The following is a 20,890-nucleotide window of genomic DNA, read 5'->3' as shown; positions in this document are numbered from 1 at the left end:
GGTACAAATTGTACAACTAAATATGGTGGTCCTACCTTTATATAAATCTACATATTAATATAAACCAGGGATAAAACAATACCAGAAGCCTTAGTTCAAAATTGTCATTTTTAATACTTTTACCTAGAGAAAGGTAATTAATGAAATATAGCCTAGATTATAGCAGATTAGATAAAAATACATAATTCTACTATCTTCTAGAAAAATGATTGTGACATTGGCAAATCAAATGGGAAAAGTGAATAAGCAGATCTGAGATCACCTGAAAATTGTTAGTTCCTTGTAAAGATTCACACAACCTATGTTTATTAAATAACTGCTAGAACAGACATTTGCACCAAAATGAAACTAGGAACCTTTATATTAACTTGAACAGTTTATCCGTTGGTCACACTAACGACTCAGAGATATTAAATATGTGGAAATACTGGATAGTAGACAATGCCTGATCAGTACAATAAACAGAAATTGATAATACCTATTTATTAAGAGATTCACTTATTAATTGGTATTATTTAGCTCTAAAAAGAAAAGCCAAAAAGAAACAAGGACTAATTGTGGAAGTGACTTTGACCTTTTCCTTTTAGAAAGTTAAAAGAAAAAAAAAACACCCATGACTGTGATAGCTTATTAGTTCCTTGACAACTGCCACATGACACATTTTATATGGCATAAGGAGAGATGGTCAAAAGAGCTCAACTTTTTGGAAGTCAACTTAAAAATTAAATACAACTAGCATTTTTGGGCTTTACAGTATGAAATGGAATTCCTTTCATAATGGGAACAAAATCATGTATTCAAAGGTTTAGGCACTTTGCAGCAGGCCACTGATGATTTAGTAAAACTGGTATGAAGAAATAATTCTATAAATATTTAAACCCAAATCACATTCAATAAAGAAGTGAGAGGTCTTAAATATATAAAATATTTTCATTCTGATGAATACACACTGGAATCATCTTGCAGAGAAGTGCAGTGGGAAGTACTATTCTGTACTTCCATTATGGAGTTCATTTGCTGATGGCCTAAAGAAGAGGAAGCAAACTCCCAGAACCAGAGAGTAACTGCAGGCCATGTACATCTCTGTTGCATATTCTTTTTTGTATGTTTAAACAACACTTTTAAGGTGTAAAAAAATTGTTCTTACCTTGCAAGTCTTACAACTGCAGACTGGATTGGTTTCTGAGCTGTAGTTTGCCAACCTCTGGTCTAGAGCCATTTGATATCATAAAACATTGTTACCATTTTCTTTTAGGTGCAGATGATCTCAGAATGGGTATTTATAGTGAACTATATTTATGTGCTTAAAGATTTCCCTAATAAATGTGCTCTGCTCCAATTTTAGTTACTTCTCCAAACTCAATGTAAAAGTGATATTCTGCAAATAACATTGCCAGCAGTTTCAAATAAAGCTTCTTTTATGACAATTTTGTGAATAAATTACCAGTGACTAAATCTAGTTCAAGTATCAACATTGTATTCTTTAAAGCAATGAAGCAGGTCTTGTTAAGAAGGGTTGAAAAGGAGTTGTGAGCAAAGTGTGACCTATGGTTGGTGCTCTAATATTGACAGCTGCTGAGCTAAACAGTGAGGCAATTTTAGGTCACCTGCAGGCCTGTGATCAATTTTTTGTTTTCAGGGTCCACTAGTAGGATATTTCTTAAAAAAAATATTTATTCATGAGACACACACACACACACACACACACACACACAGAGGGAGAAGCAGTCTCCCTGTGGGGAGCCTGATGTAGAACTCGATCCCAGGACACTGGGATCACCACCCAGTCAAAGGCAGACACTTAACCACTGAGCCACCTAGGTGCCCTTAGTAGGAAATATTCTTGTGATCATTTTCTACACCGGCTGCCAACCAGAACAGGTAGTAATCTGCTGGATTTAATAATAGATGAAGGTCTTGTGAAACAATACTGGCTACTGAAAGTAAATTAAAGTGAGGATGAGTACTGCTTATTGCAAATGGCCAAGTGTGCATCTGTTACAGAAGAAGTTCTGTAACGAACAATATTGCTTACATTCTTTAGTGCTGAGTCTTCTTAACTGCTCTGATTACCAATCAGGGAAAGAACTGTTACTTGGTGAAGCTTGCTATCCCTTATACATTTTCCACTTTTCCCTCAATGATGTCAAGGTTTTATTATCCAACATCAAAGTTTATGGGCAGTTGTTTGTATCTGTCTCTAGGTCATTTCCAAATAAAATAAAATACTGAAACGTTAATTACTAAACATAAGTTTATCTACTTTTGACTAAAGATATTTGGGCCTGCTACTTGACTTAAAGATTATTTTAATTTAAATATTTGACTTAAAGATTATTTTGACTAAAGATATTTGGGCCTGTTAATAAAAATGTTCTTTTTCACCATATTAAGAAATTGTACTATAAAGAAACACAAGCCTTTGGAAATTGAAGTGGTACATTCATAAATGTGCTAATCTACAGAATGCTGATCGGTGGCAGTTCACAACTGATGACTTTCTTATTTTCACTGGAAATTAAGGTTACTAAGGGCTAAGAATGCTAATCAATACATGTAAGTGAAAAACACTAGAAACAATAAAGAAGGGAAGCAATCTCAAAATGTCTAAAAGGAATGAAAGATGTGTTTTTGTTAAGGATAAGAGGAGAGCAATTTTGTCCCCGAGTAGTGGCACAGAGATAGTTTAAAGGCTGTTCCAGAATGAAGAGGAAAGGACAAAATCTCACATGGGCACAGAAAGTTGTAAAGGGTCTGCAGAAGGGGACAAAGGGGGGCCAAAGGGGAGAAAAAGAGGGGAATATCTTATTCAAGTGGGCAAACTGGCTAAGATTGAGTGTATTTATTTATAATATTTTTTTTAAGAAATGAGTTCAATAGTATATGGATGCAAAACTAGAGGTTGAAATTCCCTATTAAAAGGACACAGTTTCTTGGATTTTTGGAAATTTGTCAATGTCATAGCTAGCGATGGTAGATATCCTGGTAGAATGTGATCAATCATTAACTCCAGTTATCTTAAAATGCTGAAAGTCACTAAATTTCCTTGTCAACTGCAATATAAAGAACTCTCATCAAACTTTAACCATGGCCACTTAAAGCCTTTCGTCACTCACTGATACTGTTTTACTCTGTTTTCCTGAAAACCCTTGTAACCAGCTATAGGTTTTTTTAATCTTCAACAAAAAAAGGACTGTCTCAGGGACCCATGGCAGACTACAGCAGGTACTCTGGGGTACAGGCTTCTGATGTCACTGTTTAGGTAATTCTTTTTTTTTTTTTTTTTGGTTTAAAATGGCAAATTTCATTACAATTAAAAAAATAGATCAAAATAACCCTTCCTGCCTCTTCAGCTGTCATTGACAACAGGATTTGGAGTCTCTGGTACTGGTAGTCTCTTCCAGGCTCCCCTGAAGCCTCCCCTCCCTGCCTCCAATCTTGTCAAGTTCCCTGAGAGCTCTACAGGCCAGAGCATTGTTTAAATAATTTTAAGATCATAGTCTTGGACTAATGATTTCTAGAACAAATAGAAAAGCTCATAGGTTCATAAAATCCCAAATCAAGAAAGACCTGAATTTATCACAGGGGTGAGTAGACGGATAAAGAATGATTATGATTTCTCTATGTCGTTTGCTCAGAATATTGATGCTTCTTTAATATTTCATTTTCTGGGTTTAAGAAATCCCCTTTCTCTTAAGCTATCTATAACTTGTAGCAATTTAGTAGATTAGGTCTTTGTAAACAAAAATGAAACATTTATCTTTTCTGATCTGTCCAAAATTTGGAAACCCTTCCTGAATGTTATTTTCATGGCAATATAATTGAGTAAAGTTCAGTAAGAGTTTGTTTTTCTTATAACAGGACACAATTAGAAACACTGGTTATATTAGGCTTTGACTGGCATGTGTGCACAGAATCAGAGATGACCAGTTTTAAGAAACTAAGGTGGACTTTAAGGAGCCAGGGCTTACAAACCTGCCTGGCACCTGGCTTATAGGATTCCCAAACTTACAGGTGAGTAAGGAAGGCTACCTCTTGGCAGGCCCAGAAAACATAGGACCCTGAGAAGAAGGGATTCATCCAAATCTGTGGGTACTGCAAGTGAATTCTGATGCAAGTTCTCCTAGCCTTGAGGCTTTTAAATGTCCAATCTGAGATTCCTAATTAAAGTTCCAGCAAAACAAACTTAAAAAAGCCTATGTTGTCAATTACCATTCTTGCTATATTTACATAATCAGGCCAAGTTTGATGAGACTAGACTTGTTTCAATGGATAACTGTAACCCACCATTGTAGAATATCAAATTCTAGCCTTCTAGCCTGTCTTTGAGCTATTTTCACCTCTTTGTAAATTGAATCCTGCCACCTTGGGTGTTTTGTCAGTAATTAACTTTTCCAATTTTCTTCTACCTTCCTGATTTAGCACCACTAAGACCTAAAACTGTTTCCTAAAGCCCTGCAAGCTGAAGTGACTTTAAGGCTTTATCCTAACAGTTTGGGCCACTCAGGAAGTTCACCAGACATTGTCCTCTGAGCTCTGAGAAATGCCCATGACTGTGAGACTACCACTATTATTGTGACTGCCATTTAAAGACATTCCAAGGGATGCCTGGGTGGCTCAATGGTTGAGTGCCTCCCTTCGGCCCAGAGTGTGATTCTGGAGTTCTGGGATCGAGTCTCACATTGGGCTCCCTACATGGGATAAGATAAGATAAATAAAATCTTAAAAAAAAAAAAAAAGATTTTTAAAATTTATTCATGAGAGACACAGAGACATAGGCCGAGGAAGAAGCAGGCTCCATGCAGGGAACCCAATGTGGGACTTGATCCCGGGGCTCCAGGATCATGCCCTGGGCCGAAGGCAGTTGCTTAACCACTAAGCCACCCAGGCGTCCCAATAAAAATCTTTTTTTTTTTTTTTTTAAAAAGACATTTCAAGACCAACATCTAGAAATCACTTGAACTGATGACTCTCTGGACTCAAGAAACTGAGTTTATAATCCACTCCAACTACTAATTGTTTTTCCTTTTCTTTCTCCATAAATCTGTGTCTTCCTTCCTTTTGCAGATCTCTTAGCTCCCATTCTAATCTGAATCTTTTCTCAACAGCCATCATCTCAGTTTCTGCTCCTTGAAACATCTTGGGAAGTTTTAGATGGGGGAAATAAAGGGTCCAGAATACACTACTGTGGCTTAACAATTACTTTGAGCTAAAGGCATTTGAGAATCAACTGGATGCAGGAAGAGGCTTTTTTCTTTTCTCCCCTGCCTCTCCCCCAACCCTCTTTATCTGCCTAAAATTAGAACCTCCCTCAAAGAACTAAACTGTTCTAAAAAAAAAAAAAAAAAAAAAACAACCCACAAAACAAAAAACAAAAAAGAACTAAACTGTTCTAAATCCTCTTCCTGGGACTTTTTGTGCCCCAACTAAGCAGACATTGTCACAAAACTATCATATCTCCTTTCTTTCTCCTAAGGGCCCATTTATCCTTTCTGAAAGTCATTTGTTTTCTCCTAAGTGCTCTTTCTCCCCTCCCCTTCCCTTAATAAGATGGTATATGAGCCCCAAATTCTGCCTCATTGAGTCACGCTTTTCTCTGAATTCTTGTGTACAGATGTGAATAAAACTCTACATTTTCTCTAGCTTCTGTCAGTTTAATTCACAGGCCCCTAACTACTGAACCTAAGAGGGTAGAGGAGAGGTTTTTTTCTTCCCCAACACAAGAAACTGTTAAGTAGCATGCTCACACGAACCTCAGCAAACTGGCAACTTCTCCTCAGATATTTAAAAGTTTCCTTTTTCTTAAAGGGAGTCCAACAGTTTAAAAAATAGGATTGAAGTTTTCCATTCAGGTGTGTCATGACTTTTTTTCTATTTTACAGCCCCTTCTACAAAGGGGTTTAACTTTTAGCCAAAAATTTTACTCATTATTTCCAAATGTTTACAGCATAGTGAATAGCTGTAATTTTAGACATTGAAAAACAAGACAAAGTCATCTAATTATATTATGGCACTGATAAGATGCAAAATATAAGACAGAGGTAGATCTGCAAATTGCCACACACTTGCAAATTCCAATTATAACTGATTCTCTTTGAAACATCAGTTTTATATAAATTCTTATCTAGCACATCATAAACCATGGGGTTAGAAGAATTTCTTATAAATGTGGAACTGAGAGTTAAAACTGTTCAACTTAGCAACAAATTATTTTTTTTTAAGAGCAAAGTAATATGGAAACCATTGGATTCATAAGAAAAACTTTAAATTATTATACTTTAAGGGGCACTGGCTAAATTCTGAAGGAGTTGGCATTAAAACAATTTAGTTTTGGGGTGCGTGGCTGACTCAGTTGGTAGAGCATGGGACTCTTGATCTCAAGGCTGTAAGTCTGAGCCCTACATTGGGTATAGACATTACTTAAAAATACAATCTTTAAAAAAAAATAGAATTTAAGTTTTTTTCAGGCATTTAAAGATGTTCATGCATTGTGTAGCTGAAGTTTTTGGTCTGTTGATTTTGACTCCTACTTCCTTCTCCTTAGTATAAGAAAAACCTTAGTGTAAAGAAAGCCTAGTTTAACAGTCCTGGAAATTGTGCATTTAGGGTACACCAAAATATTTTATCTAATTCTGCTAAACCAAATATCACTATTTGGGGTTCTCATTTGTAAATTATCCAAAAATGAATGTTTCTCATCAATTTATCACCAATCATCAATTTATACAGTATTGCAAAGAGAAAAGAGATCACTTTAGGTGTTGGCAACATTTCATGAAAGCACCAAGGTGGGGAGGTGTGGGTGGAGTGACCAATCAGATCAGTATAACCACCTTTCATATAGTTTTTCCCTAAAAAAAATTGCTTTCAATTTTCTGGAGTGAAAATGGCAGGATATTAAGATGTGCAATCAAACTGCTCCTTTCATATCTTCTAAGATACTGGTATTTTCTGAAATGTAATTTGCTATAGGACTCACAGAGGAGCACCTTTCACATCAGATAATATGTAAACAAACTACCATTTACTCAGCAGCAAACAGGTTTTTTGTATACTCTACTTCAGGAAGTTTGCCAAGAACATAAAGAGAAGGGAGTAGTAATCCAACCCTATGGTGGCCACCCAGAATCCTAGAAGGGAAAAATAAAGGCATTGAAATAAAGTCGATTTAGTGATATCCTGAAGGTCAGCAGTATTTCCATAATTCTCACTATGGCACACAAACAGTCTTGAATGTGCGAATACTTAGGCTGCTAGAAAGAGAACCATATGTGAGGCACACACTAATTTGGAGAGTTAGAGTCTGGATTCAGTCTCTGCTTTCTGTTCGACACTTCTAAAATGCCTTTTGCTTTCATGCTGCTGTTTTCATAGCAGAAACAAGGATCTCTGAAGAACTGGCCACAGCGTTATAAGTCATCCAGTGATGCCCATACTTCTCCACCGAGGTGTTGGGCAACTTTCTTCAACAAGTGACTGACTGCATAGAGTGGTGGCTGAATTGTTCATTCAGCAAACTGCAGGAAAAGACCCCACTGTCAGAGGAGGGGGAGGCTCTCCACACCTTATCTGACTGTGATACACAGAAACTCAGTTTCACCACACCTAGCTGCACTGTCAAGAAGGCTGTGCCTTTGTTGCCATATATAGATTCTGTACACAGGAGTGTATTTTGAGTGAAAAGTACACAAAGACAATGGTGTGAAACAAATCAACTTATTAAAAAAATGTAAGATGGCTGATAGTGTCGGTAGCTGCACATGAAATGTAGCCACAAGTCAGAATCTCATGGCAAAGAACAATCTTACGGCCTGTGTGTTGGAACGGCTTAGTTTTAGATTTTCTTAAGGCACGACCAAAGTTCTTTAGATTTGTTTTGGCAAGTGTTTTTCTTACTGGAGGATCATAAAAGTAGGCAGAAGTATCTGCCTAATGGCATGTTGGCATGCTAAGGTAAGGAAAAATGGTACCTGGACTAAAACTAAGGCTACTAGGTGAAGAAAAGCAATAAAATTTGTATTGGTTTTAAATTTGTACCAAGGTGACTTACTAGATACTGGAGAAACGACAGAAGTGTTTTATACTTTTGCATAAGAAAAAGAATGACTTTCCCTTTGAAGCTGTAGCTTCAGGATTTAATCTGGGTCAATGTCACCATGTGGTAAAAACAATCCGGATTTTATAATGCAAGAACAGGAAAAAGTTGCAACAATGCTAACTGGTAAGGAACTACAAATATGGTGATATATCAGTAAACAGGACAAATCCGGTTTTTACTCCAGACAGGTGTTATCTTTGTGAAAAGTGATTCAATTTGTTATACATTCAAACCCAAATTAGAACTAGCTGCCTTACAATGATATTTCACTGCCATTTCTCACACTTTAATTTTGGGGAATTCTGTTATAAGTTCAAGTAAGTTAGAGTAAGTTGTTCCCAACTCTTTATGTCTATGTCCTTCAAAAAATGAAGGGGCAGATATTCTAATAAGCTTTAGGTAAAGAGGATCCTGATCATTTTAGCTCTAGTTAACTTGACACATTTCCCTGGGCATAACCATAGCCTCTGAAAACTGCCTCTCTGAAAACTGGAAAATATGGTATAATTTAAAAAGTCAGAGTGTAATAACATTTACTGGTAACCTCAAATAAGTTATGCTAAGAGGATGGAATATGGGTAGGCCAGACCACCAATCATGTTTGCCTAGCCAAGAAACCAGTGACAACTTAAAAATCTACGAAGATCAAAGAAAACTAAGAAACCACCTTTAACTGGCTAGAGGTATAACATTCTGCAGATGTCCTCATGGTCTCATAAATATTACAAGGTGACCCACCCACTCTGATTGGCTGTGGCTGCACACAGACACCCCAGAGCCCACTGCAAATTGGGATATGGCAAGTGTGGAACCTAGTGGCAGACTGGAGCTTGCTTATGATCTGCTGACTAGCACAAAGACAGACAGTGAAGAACTACCAGAATTCCACAGATAGCTCTTTTTCACCTTGGAAAACCATTCATGAGGTTAGTATGACAAGAATATAAATCAAGGCTGACAGGGCTAAGTGCTGCCCCACAGCTGGCCATCTGGATATGGGGTTTTGCCAATACTTAGCTGACTGTTCTGATTATTTAATCAAATATTAAGCAAAGTATAATTCACATGCAACCCTTATCAAAAAAGGGGTAAAGGTTAATTTCCTATGATCCACACAAACTGTTAACCTGTTAGGAAAAGCCTCATTTTTCCAGCATCCAAGTATACACACACACATCATGTCTGTTTCTTTTTAAACATCTTAGGGTAAGGGTGAGGAGGAGGAGGACAAATGAGATAAAGACACAAGCTAAACAACCAACGAGCCCCATTCCTTATTCTCTGTGCAACTGGCAGAATTAGTCAGAAAGTCACTCCTTTGCTCTGATGGTCATGATATATTTGAATGTGTGGATCTTTAAGGATTTCCTCATTCATTTGGCCAGGCCTATGGTAGGTGCTTTTTTGTTTTCTTGGTGAAATAATTCATCAGTGCTTCCTGAGAGGCTCAAACAGGATCACTGGCCAGATTCCGAAGAGAAACTGTTTGAAAACAAGTGAGGACAAAAAGAAAGAAGGTAACTGCTGCATGCTATTATAGATATCCATGTTATCATGGAAAAAGAATCCATGAGCTAGGTATACTAACAACAGTCCTGGTATTAGTAGCCTGAGTATGGCACAGTCTTTCCAGACTTGAATCAAATCTCAGAAATGATTTTTATTTAATTTATTTAAATGGAATAAGCTTCCTTTTTTGTCAGGCATGGAGCTGGGCATTTACATCATCTCAGATCCTTAAAATAACTCAGGAACATAGCTATTAACAGCTCCATTTTATTGCTGAAAAAACTAAAGCTTAAAGAGAACAGACTTGCCCAAGGTCATAGAACAAGATGTGGAAGACCTAGGATTCACAAGCATCTGGTTCCAAAGCTTGTGCTCTCTCTACTACCCTTCCACCCCATCCACTTCTTCCACCTCTGGTCTATCCTCTCAATACTGTGCCTCCCTCAACATATCCATGCACGCGTGCGTACACGCAAGCACACCCACCCCTAGGAAGGGAACTTACCTTTACTTTTGGCCTGTATCTCAGGTAAAGAGTTCTTGTATATAAACTGAAAGAAAAGGGGACAGGGAAAACTCTTCAGATTAATTTTTAATTCATACAGACTGATTTACTGACATTTAACCATAGTACCTCTATATATACAGAGAAAAAGCAACACTAGTAGATTCTTTGTTCATTTAGCAACCATTTTTTGAGCCATTACTCTATGCAGAACACTTGGCAAGATGCTAAGGAGGACAGAAATGAATACTCTCAGGCTGTGACCTTGGGATGATTGTAGTTTAGTAGGGAGCACTCCACTCATGCTTAATGATTCATATCATAGTTGCAGTTTCATTTTTGAAGATTTATGGTAGAGTATTCTTAGAATATTTTGGAAGTGGTTATATTAGTTCTACGAGGATTACAATACAGGTATGAGATAATCAGGAAGGTAAGGAAAATCTTCCTTACAGTAGCCTTTAGAATAAGTAACCTATGAAGACCAGACTGGAACCCGGGTGGCTCAGCGATTTAGTGCCGCCTTCAGCCCAGGGAGTGATCCTGGAGACCCAGGATCGAGTCCCACATTAGGCTCACTGCATGGAGCCTGCTTCGCCCTCTGCCTGTGTCTCTGCCTCTCTCTCTCTCTCTCTCTGTGCCTCTCATGAATAAATGAATAAAATCTCGGGGCAGCCCAGGTGGCTCAGGGGTTTAGCGCCACCTTCAGCCCAGGGTGTGATCATGGAGACCGGGGATCAAGTCCCACGTCGTGCTCCCTGCATGGAGCCTGCTTCTGCCTGTGTCTGTGCCTCTCTCTCTCTCTCTCTCTCTCTCTCTCTCGAATAAAATCTTTAAATAAATAAATAAATAAAATCTTAAAAAAAATAAATCCATGCATATGGCAAGTAAAAACTTGGCTCAAGACTGTTACACAGTTATAAAGTGATGGAGCAAAGCTCCAAGCTCAGATATTTTTGCTTCACTTTGTTAACTCTTTGTTTGAAACAAACATTTGTACAGTATTTAAGTCTTAAAGGGCACATGTGTTATTTTATTAAATTCTCTAATCATCCCTCTGAAATATTATTTGCATGCTTCATTCAGTGAGATACTCAAAGAATCAAAATTTCCATAACTGAAGCTTAAATATCCAAGCTTCTTTTATTTTTAGTTTTTTAGGATGAAATGTGTCTAAAACATATTCTATCTTCCCTGCCTTCTTAAAAAAATCAGAATAATTTTAACATAAATAGAAAACAAAACCAAACCTACCACCAAATACAGTCAAATGCTTCATTTTTTTTCTGTATTTACTTTAGCCTTTGTCCCCATACAAATTAGTTTTTACAGTGTTAATAATTACCTGTGTATGATTTTCATATGTTTCACTTAAAAATCCAAATAATCCAAAACCTTTCTATTTAGCTATAAAATTTTCACATTTATAAATGGCTGAATAAAAGGTATACTATAATTTACTTTATAATTCTACCCTCTTGGGCAGTTTATTTTTCTTCTATTATTATTGTTGCTATGCTAATTAAGTAACACTGTACTAAATATATTTGAGTTTACATACACATTTTCATTTTTCTGGTTACTTCTTTAGGATAAATCCAAGGAATATAATAACTGGGATAAAAATATAAGTATTTTATTTTCACAAACACATATAGTATTGAATTCTTTCCAAATGAGTTACATCAATTTACACTGACAAGTAATGTGTGATCATACTATTTCATTGCAACTAAAGAATATAGAAGGAAATTTCAAAATATTGTAAAGCTCATTTAATGGATATAAAAAAAATCTCAATTGTTTCATTTTATTTTATTATTTTTTTAAAAAGATTTTATTTATTTATTCATGAGAGACACACAGAGAGTGAGGCAGAGACACAGGCAGAGGGAGAAGCAGGCTCCATGCAAAGAGCCCGACATGGGACTCGATTCCAGGTCTCCGGGATCTCCGGGTCTCCTGAACTGAAGGCGGCGCTAAACCGCTGAGCCACCCGGGCTGCCCTCAATTGTTTTATTTAAACATTTTAAAAAAATAAGTAGTATAATCATCTGGTAAAAATTTGAAGAGTATGAAAGAGTACGCAGGAAAAAAGTCTGTCTCCTACCTGGTACCTTCAGCCCAGAGGTAACTGCTGGTACTTACCAGTTACCATATACCCTTACAAAGACAATTATGTATTCATGAGTATTAATTACTCATTTAGCCCGTTTTTCACAAAAATGGATATCCTACGGTTTAGAAGGCATTTTGATTACGAGTTAGATGATCAGTTTTCTATTTGCTTATTTGCACTAAATATCTCAACCCCCACCCCCACCCCTGCCATCATCGGGAGGCTTGACCTTCCCCTCTCCTTTATTTTTTTTTTAAGATTTATTTATTTATTTGTTTATGATAGACATAGAGAGAGAGAGGGAGGCAGAGACACAGGAGGAGGGAGAAGCAGGCTCCATGCCGGCAGCCCGACATGGGACTCCAGGATCACACCCTGGGCCAAAGGCAGGCGCTAAACCCCTGAGCCACCCAGGGATCCCCCTTCTTTATGTTTTTAATATAAAAAAAGTTGCAAACTTATAGGAAAGTTGTAAGATTGGTATGAATTCCTGTATTCTTGTCTCCCAGATGCTAAATTGTTATCATTTAAATATTTTTTTTAAACATTTACATTTTTAAAAAAGATTCATTCATTCATTCATTCATTCATTCATTCATTCATTCATAAGAGACACAGAGAGAGAGAGGCAGAGACATTGGCAGAGGGACAAGGAGGCTCCATGCAGGCAGTCCGATATGGGACTGATCCCAGAACTCCAGGATTTAGAATCCATGTTCTAAGCCGAAGACAGACGCTTAACTGCTAAGTCACCTAGGCTTAGCACTAATACCTTTTTTAAAAAAGATTTTTATTTATTTATTTATTTGAGAGAGAGAGAGAGAGGAAGGGAGAGAGGAGTGGGGGGAGGGGCATAGGGAGAGGGAGAGAACAAGCAGACTCTCCAGTCAGGGGGGAGCCTGACTCCGGGCTCAATCACAGTACCCTGAAATCATGACCTGAGGCAAAGTCAGACACTTAACCGACTGAGCCACCCAGGTGCCCCTAACAGTTTAAATTCCAATCTAACCCCCTCAAGAATCTGTTTAGCTTTCTTTTTTTCCATACTTGCAAATCCCTTCTGAGACAGTGGAGAAATCAGGCTTTTGTTATCCCCAGTATATTTACTTATTGTTTAATCAAATAATTTACTTCTTCAGTGTAACCCATTTCTAACTTCTGGCTATCTCTTCCACCTACCCTGTCACATCTCTTTCTTTAATCGCTGTTTCCTTGCAGTGCACAGCAGCCACTTTCTCACCACCACCAGATTTTCTTGGAAGCTCAACATCCTGCTACCACTGAGCTCCTTTCTTTATTCCTCACTGAATGCTGTCACTTTGGCACAGCACTTCTTCCCCCTCATTACCCTCTTCCTTGAAGGCTTTCCATACCAGCAGGAGAGAAGAAGAAGGTGAAAGGGAAATGTAAAAGGGAAGGTGAAAAAGGAAAGGGGAAAGTGGGAACCCTAGCCTTTTAAAATAGAATATGATGAGTATGCTTTCACCTCTTCTTCATCATTATTGAAATTTACTGTATTGTATTACACTTCTGTAATGTTCTCAGGACTACTTGGGCAGTGTTAAGGTACTAGGTTTGTAATTTTCAGACTCATTTTACAGTCATTCTTGTTTCTCCTTTCCTGTCATTTGTTAATTTCCTCAAACATTTCCTATCCCTTCCCTTTTATTTTTTTTTAAAGATTTTATTTATTTATTCATGAGGGGGGGGGAGGGGAAAGGCAGAGACACAGGCAGGGAGAAGCAGGCTCCATGCAGGGAGCCCAATGTGGGACCCGATCCCCAGACCCGGAATCACCCTGAGCTGAAGGCAGATGCTCAACTGCTGAGCCACCCAGGCATCCCTGGAGGTATTATTTGAATAATGTGATCATAGATGATTCTAATTTCATTTTTGTTGTAAATGACTGACCTCTAACAGAGACAGACTCCAACAGACTCTTTAGCAGGGAAACTGGGGACTTCTCATACTCATGCTTTCCCAGTCTGCTACTCAGAGGATCTGTTTTTTCCCCTCTAAATTTGTTCTCTATAAACAAAGATATGTTGATAAACATGAAATGAAAATGTTTATATCCTACTTGCTCTAAAAAAGGAGATGAACAACTATTTAAAATGTAGATCATATGTCAGTTAGTACAACTAATTCATGTTAGAAAACTAAGCTTCAGAGAGGGTAGGGACTTACTTAAGGTCACCTAATGGCAGAGGCAAAGCTAAAGCATTAAATCCTGATTTTCTCTCTGGCATTTTATATTTACACCATCCTATTTGAAGGGTAAAGGAAAAAAATACTTCAATACCATGCTAAAAAAGTCTCTAATTCCTACCTGAAAAGGATGTGAAGATATGAACCAAGGCCAGTTAAAATATGCCACCATGCATGAAATTGTGTGGCAACACCTATGATAGGTGGCATCTTCTTTCGAAAGTTCCTGTGTGAAGAGGGAGAAAGAAATCACCAGGTTATTATCAGTTTTTTAATATTTAGCAACTAATGCTGACAAGCCTTTGAACACTTTGAAGTGTTACTCTCAGACATGGAAATTATTTAATTTCCTTAAGTCTGCTGTAGTCTGCATACTGTTTTCCAAAGTGTATTCTGAGGAATAGTATTCCTAGCAGAAGTTTCATGAAGAAATGACCCCGAGTTCAAAAAAATAGGAAATAGTAATAGTTTATTGCCCTCTTGCAGACTGCAATGTCTATTAACAGAATGAAGGCTGTGAGAAGTCCTATCATAAATACAAGAGTTATTTTCATTTTTTTCAGGTAATGTACTAATGCACAAAACCCTTCCTTCAAGTAATATCTTAAGAACACTTTATGGAACAAGTGTTCCCTAGAATACAATTTGCGAAACATTAGTCTACTTAGCTATTCACTCAAGAAACCAGACACATGCTTTTCCTTGCCCTACATACAACCATCATCTTAGATAAGCACCATACAGTCTACAAAGTACTTTTGTAAATCTTATTTCACTTCATAGTGAGTCTTTGAGGTAGCTATTATTAGCTTTGCTTTACAGATGAGGAACCTAAAATTCAGAGATCAAGTTGCCCAAGTCACTTAGCTAAGTGGCACAGCTGAGTCTCAAATTCTAGATTTTTTGATTGTGTACTATATTAATATTCTCATTTATTAGAAGAGAAAAAAATCAATGTAAAACTATTTTTCTAGATATCCCATAAATTTTTGAGACAATTACCATCTCTAAGAATCTACTTTATTTCTTAGTGGCTCTCATTCAGAGGATGATGACTTCTCTTAGCAATGTAAATGCTCTCAACAATGGAGCTTGTGATCGGTAATACTGATTCAGAACCATTCATTGAGAATTCAGATTTTTTTTTTAAAGATTTTATTTAGTTATTCATAAGAGACACACAAACACACAGAGGCAGAGACACAGGCAGAGAGAGAAGCAGGCTCCAAGCAGGGAGCCCGACACGGGACTTGATCCCAGGTCTCCAGGATCAGGCTCTGGGCTGAAGGCAGCCCTAAACCGCTGAGCCACCCGGGCTGCCAGAGAATTTAGATTTCTAAGCAAGATACATTACTTGTCTGTTTGTGTACATTTAAAATACACATTTACTTATTTAATTTTTTATTATAGAAAATTTCAAATGTGTGCAAAGTGGGCAAAATAATAATGTTCCCATTATCCAGCTTAACAATTATAACTTACAGCTAATCATCTAAACTCTCATGTACTTCTCCCCTTCCATATTTTGAAATAAATCCCAGATATTGTAGCATTTTTAATTCTAAATATTTCAACATGTGTCTCTAAAAGTTTAAAACCTCTTTAAAGGGGTGCCTGGGTGGTACAGTTGAGCAACCAATTTGGTTTCTGCTCAGGTCATGATCTTGGGGTCATGATCTCAGGGTCACAAGATCAAACCCCAAGCTGGGCTCTGGGCTCAGCATAAGTCTGCTTGAGATTCTCACTCCCTTTCCCTCTGCCCATCTTGTTTGTGTGCTCTCTCTAATAAATAAATCTTTAAAAAAAACCCAACTCTTTAAAACATAACCATACCATTTTCACATATAAAAGATTAACAATAATCCCTTAATATCACCAAATATTCAATTACTGATCAAAATCTTAATTCTCATAAGTTTAAAAGATTTTTGCAGTTTGTTTGCTTGAATCAGAATTAAAAAAAATCAACACATTGCATTTGGTTGATACTATGTATCTGTTAAGTCTCTAATTTTTTAAAAAAATTTTATTTATTGAAAGAGAGTATGCCCACAGGGGGAGGGAGGGGCAGAGGGAGAGGGAGTGATAAAATCCCAAGCAGACTCAGAGCTTCACTTGCGGCTCTATCTCACCACCCAGCAATCATGACCTGAGCCCAAATCAAGAGTCAGGCACTTAACTGACTGAGCCACCTAGGCTCCCCTTAAGTCTTTTTTAATCTATACATTCCTGTTCTGTGTTCTATCCCCTCTGCAATTTATGCTGAAGAGACCAGGTCATTCATTCATCTTGTAGATTTCCCACAGTCTAAATTTTGCTGATTGCCTCTCTCTAGTACTTTTCTGTTTATACAAAACTTTAGAGCATAGAATTTTGAGTTGGAAGGACCCACTAGTTTAATCTCTTTAACATGTTCATGTAATGGAAACTGAGGTCCAAAAAGATATTTATCTTTGTGACAGACTAAAGTCCAGAGACCCCAAATTCAAATTCTAGTCAATACATAATTGCTGACAGATGGTAAAAGGAACATATGTCTTTCTTAGAAAATAACATTAAGTATATTAAAGTACAAAATTAGGGCAGCCTGGGTGGCTCAGCGGTTTAGCACCTGCCTTTGGGCCAGGGCGTAATCCTGGGGACGTGGGATTGAGTCCCATATCGGGCTCCCTGCATGGAGCCTGCTTCTCCCTCTCCCTGTGTCTCTGCCTCTCTCTCTGTGTCTCTCATGAATGAATAAATATGATCTTTTTAAAAAAAAGTACAAAATATATACATGTATCTCACATGCTTCTTATAAATCATTTCTTCAACACAGCAGATTAGGCAGCTTTCAGATGCCTAACTAGTATCTGATCAACTCTACAAATCCCTACAGATACTACAAAATAGTCTTTGGTCCAAATTTTTAGGTTAATTAAACAAGTATTCTCAGAATTTAACTTTATTGTGCTGTACATACTTTTTAACTTCAACAATGGCAAAAATTCACATCATGACACTACTAATTCTATATGCTTATGAAATTCTCTGCTAAATAGATTGCTTCCAAAAATATTTCTCAAAGATTGAAAATATATCTTACCTCAGTGAATCACAAAAGATGTTATCTATGTTCCATAATAGAAATCCCAATAAAAATATACCCAAGGATGTATAACCAAGTCCTCTGAGCCATGGATAAACCCTGTGGGAAAAAAAGGGAAAGCAAAATGAAATTTTGTTAAGTCAAGTCATGATCAGAGCTTGAAACTATTGCTTTCACGAGAAGGAAAGGTTTTCGTTAGTATTAAAAGCAAACCTATTTATTAAATTCTCAATAAAAAAATCTCTAATACATTTGCCTATTACATTTAGCCATTAAAAATGAGAAAGAATATGCCATTAAGACTTTGGTTAAGTGTTTTAAGAAAGTAATCTGAAGGTCCTCAATAACTTTATCAGTTCCCTGGAAGAGGGAGGGGAGTGCTGGAACGGAATTAACATTGACTGAATCACCTGCTCTGTGTTAGGCAGGCACCACAGTCAATTAGATACACAAGCAAATGAATAAAATCTTCAAATAAACCCTAAATAATACCTATTATTCTTTACACTTCACTAATGAGAAAACTGAAGCTTGGTGAGTTACTCAAAACAAGAACATTAGTTTATATATTCTTATAGCTTCAATGTGGTATCATTGCCTTAAACTGGATATATTTCAAGTGTATATCTGATCAGTACATTTGTATATATCCATGAAACACTACAATCAAGATAATAAACATATCCATCATCTCCAAAAGCTTAGTTTGCATTTTTTAGAATGTTATATAAATGGAGTAACACAACATATCCTCTTCATGGTATGGCTTCCTTCACTTGGCATAATTACTTTAAAATTCATCCATGTTGTTATGTGTACTGATACTTCATTTCCTTTAATTGCTGAGTAGTATTCCATTATATGGATATACCACAATTTGTTTATCTGTCCAAATGTTGGTAGATATTTATGTTGTTTCCAGATTTTTTTGATAACAAAACACCTATGAACACTGATAAGATTATGAGGGGTAGGGGAAGGAAGGGCAGAGGGAGAGGGAGAAGCCGGCTCCCCAATGAGCAGGGAGCCCAACTTGGGGCTTGATCCTAGGACCTGGAGATCATGACCTGAGCCAAAGATGCTTAACCAATGGAGCCACCCAGGTACCCCTCTATGAGTGTTTTTTGTTTTATATCCTCACCAACACTTGGTATAACATAGGCTTTTGTTTTGTTTGTTTTGTTTTCATTTTAGTTGTTCCTCATGTTAGTGATCTCATTGTGGTTTTATTTTTTTTAATTTTTTTAAATTTTTATTTATTTATGATAGAGAGAGAGAGAGAGAGAGAGAGAGAGAGAGAGAGAGGCAGAGACATAGGCTGATGGAGAAGCAGGCTTCATGCACCGGGAGCCCGACGTGGGATTCAATCCCGGGTCTCCAGGATCGCGCCCTGGGCCAAAGGCAGGCGCTAAACCGCTGCGCCACCCAGGGATCCCTCATTGTGGTTTTAATATGCATTTCTCTAATGACTGTTATAGAATATCTTCTCATGTGCTATTTGCCATCCATGTATCTTCTTTGATAGTGTTTGTTCACTCTTTGCCTGTTTAAAAAGGTTGTTTGCCTTCTTATTAAGTTGTAAGAGTTCTTTGCATATTCTAAACATTAATTTTTTTTTTAATTTTTATTTATTTATGATAGTCATAGAGAAAGAGAGAGAGAGAGGCAGAGACATAGGCAGAGGGAGAAGCAGGCTTCATGCACCAGAAGCCCGACGTGGGATTCGATCCCGGGTCTCCAGGATCGCGCCCTGGGCCAAAGGCAGGCGCCAAACCGCTGCGCCACCCAGGGATCCCTAAACATTAATTTTTTAAAAGATTTTATCTTATCTATTCATGAGAGACACACAGAGAGAAGTAGAAACATAGGCAGAGGGAGAAGCAGGCTTCCTATGGGGAACCTGATGAGACTTGATCCCAGGACCCCAGGATCACGATCTGAGCCAAAGGCAGACGCTCAACCACTGACACACCCAGGTGCTTCTATCCTAAACATTTAAGTCCTTTGCTGGATATATACTTGTATTTTCTCCAAGCCTGTGATTTGGCTTTCACTTTAACAATGTCTTTTGAAGAACAAAAATTTGTTATTTTGATAAAGTTTAATTCATCAATTTTTCACTATAGTTTGTATTTTTTGTATCCTATTTAATAACTTTGCCTAACCAAAGGCTGCAAAGACTTCTATAGTTTCCTCTAAAAGTTTTGTAATTTTAGCCTTTATATTTAGGGATGATTCAATTCTCATAATCTTTGTAATGGCATTAAATTTTATAATGGCATGAGTTTAAGTTCATTTTATTTTTTATTTTTTTCAAAGATTTTATTTATTTTTCATGAGAGACAGAGAAAGAGGCAGAGACACAGGCAGAGGGAGAAGCAGACTCTCCGCAGGAGCCCAATGTGGGGTTCGATCCCAGACCCCAGGATCAAGACCTGAGTCAAAGGCAGATGCTCAACCACTGAGCCACCCAGGTGTCCCTTAAGTTCATTTTATTTTTATTTAGTGTTTTTTTTTAAAGATTTTATTTATTCATGAGAGACACAGAGAGAGAGGCAGACACACAGGTAGAGGGAGAAGCAGGCTGCATGCAGTATGCCCGATGTGGGACTCAATCCCAGGTCTCCAGGATCATGCCCTGGGCTGAAAAAAAAAACTGCTGAACCACCCGGGCTGCCCCGTTAAGTTCATTTTAAAAATAAGAATATCTAGTTGTCTCAGCATAATTTACTGAAAAGAATATCCTTTCCCCCACACAATTACCTTTGAAAATGTTTACTTAACATCAGTTCAGTATGGATGAGTGGTCTACTTTTGGATGTTTTATTGATCTATAATTCACTCTTACCACTAATACCACATTGTCTTGATTAGTGTAGCACAGAGCATATCAAGGAGTGTAAGTCCTCTAACTTTGTCATTTTTTTAAAGATTTATTTATTTGAGATAGGGAGAGAGGGAGGGAGAGAGAAAGAGAAAAAGAGAGTGCAAGCATGCATGCACACATGAGCTGGGGAGAGGGGCAGACGGAGAGGGAGAAGCAGGCTCCCCACTGAGCAGGAGCCTGATGCCCAAGACCCAGGATCATGACCTAAGCCAAAGGCAGACACCTAACTGATTGAGCCACCCACATGCCCCCATCATTCTTTTTAAAAACTGTTTTAGTTCTTCTGGATCCTTTGCATTCCCCTGTAAATTTCAGAATCAGTTTCTCAATTTTTACCAAAAAATCTGCAGAGATTTTGAGTGTGATTGAGTTAAACATACATATAGGTCAGTTGGGGAGAACTGACATCTTAACAATATTGAGTTTTCTAATCCACGAAAATGGTACATCTATCCATTGATTTAGGTCTTCTTTCT

General features: G+C 37.5%; 1 protein-coding gene and 1 long non-coding RNA gene across 11 annotated transcripts in view; one reads left to right on the top strand and one right to left on the bottom strand.

Annotated features, from left to right (window-relative positions):
* Positions 1-20,890, top strand: part of LOC140615039 (uncharacterized) — a 56,978-nt gene that overhangs the window by 12,188 nt on the left and 23,900 nt on the right. The gene's annotated exons all lie outside the window — the stretch shown is intronic.
* Positions 95-20,890, bottom strand: part of ACER3 (alkaline ceramidase 3) — a 158,348-nt gene continuing 137,552 nt past the window's right edge. For all 10 annotated transcript variants that reach the window (XM_072794725.1, XM_072794727.1, XM_072794726.1 and 7 more), the window contains 4 exons: positions 17,525-17,626; positions 14,561-14,665; positions 10,113-10,158; positions 95-9,580 (listed from right to left, as the gene is read on the bottom strand). In XM_072794725.1, the coding sequence (XP_072650826.1) occupies positions 9,527-9,580; positions 10,113-10,158; positions 14,561-14,665; positions 17,525-17,626 (307 nt within the window). In that variant the 3' untranslated portion in view covers positions 95-9,526. The remainder of the gene's footprint in view (positions 9,581-10,112; positions 10,159-14,560; positions 14,666-17,524; positions 17,627-20,890) is intronic.

This window comes from Canis lupus, chromosome 23, assembly GCF_048164855.1.
Source record: "Canis lupus baileyi chromosome 23, mCanLup2.hap1, whole genome shotgun sequence".
Taxonomy (NCBI): domain Eukaryota; kingdom Metazoa; phylum Chordata; class Mammalia; order Carnivora; family Canidae; genus Canis; species Canis lupus.
This window is presented reverse-complemented; position numbering and strand designations above follow the sequence as displayed.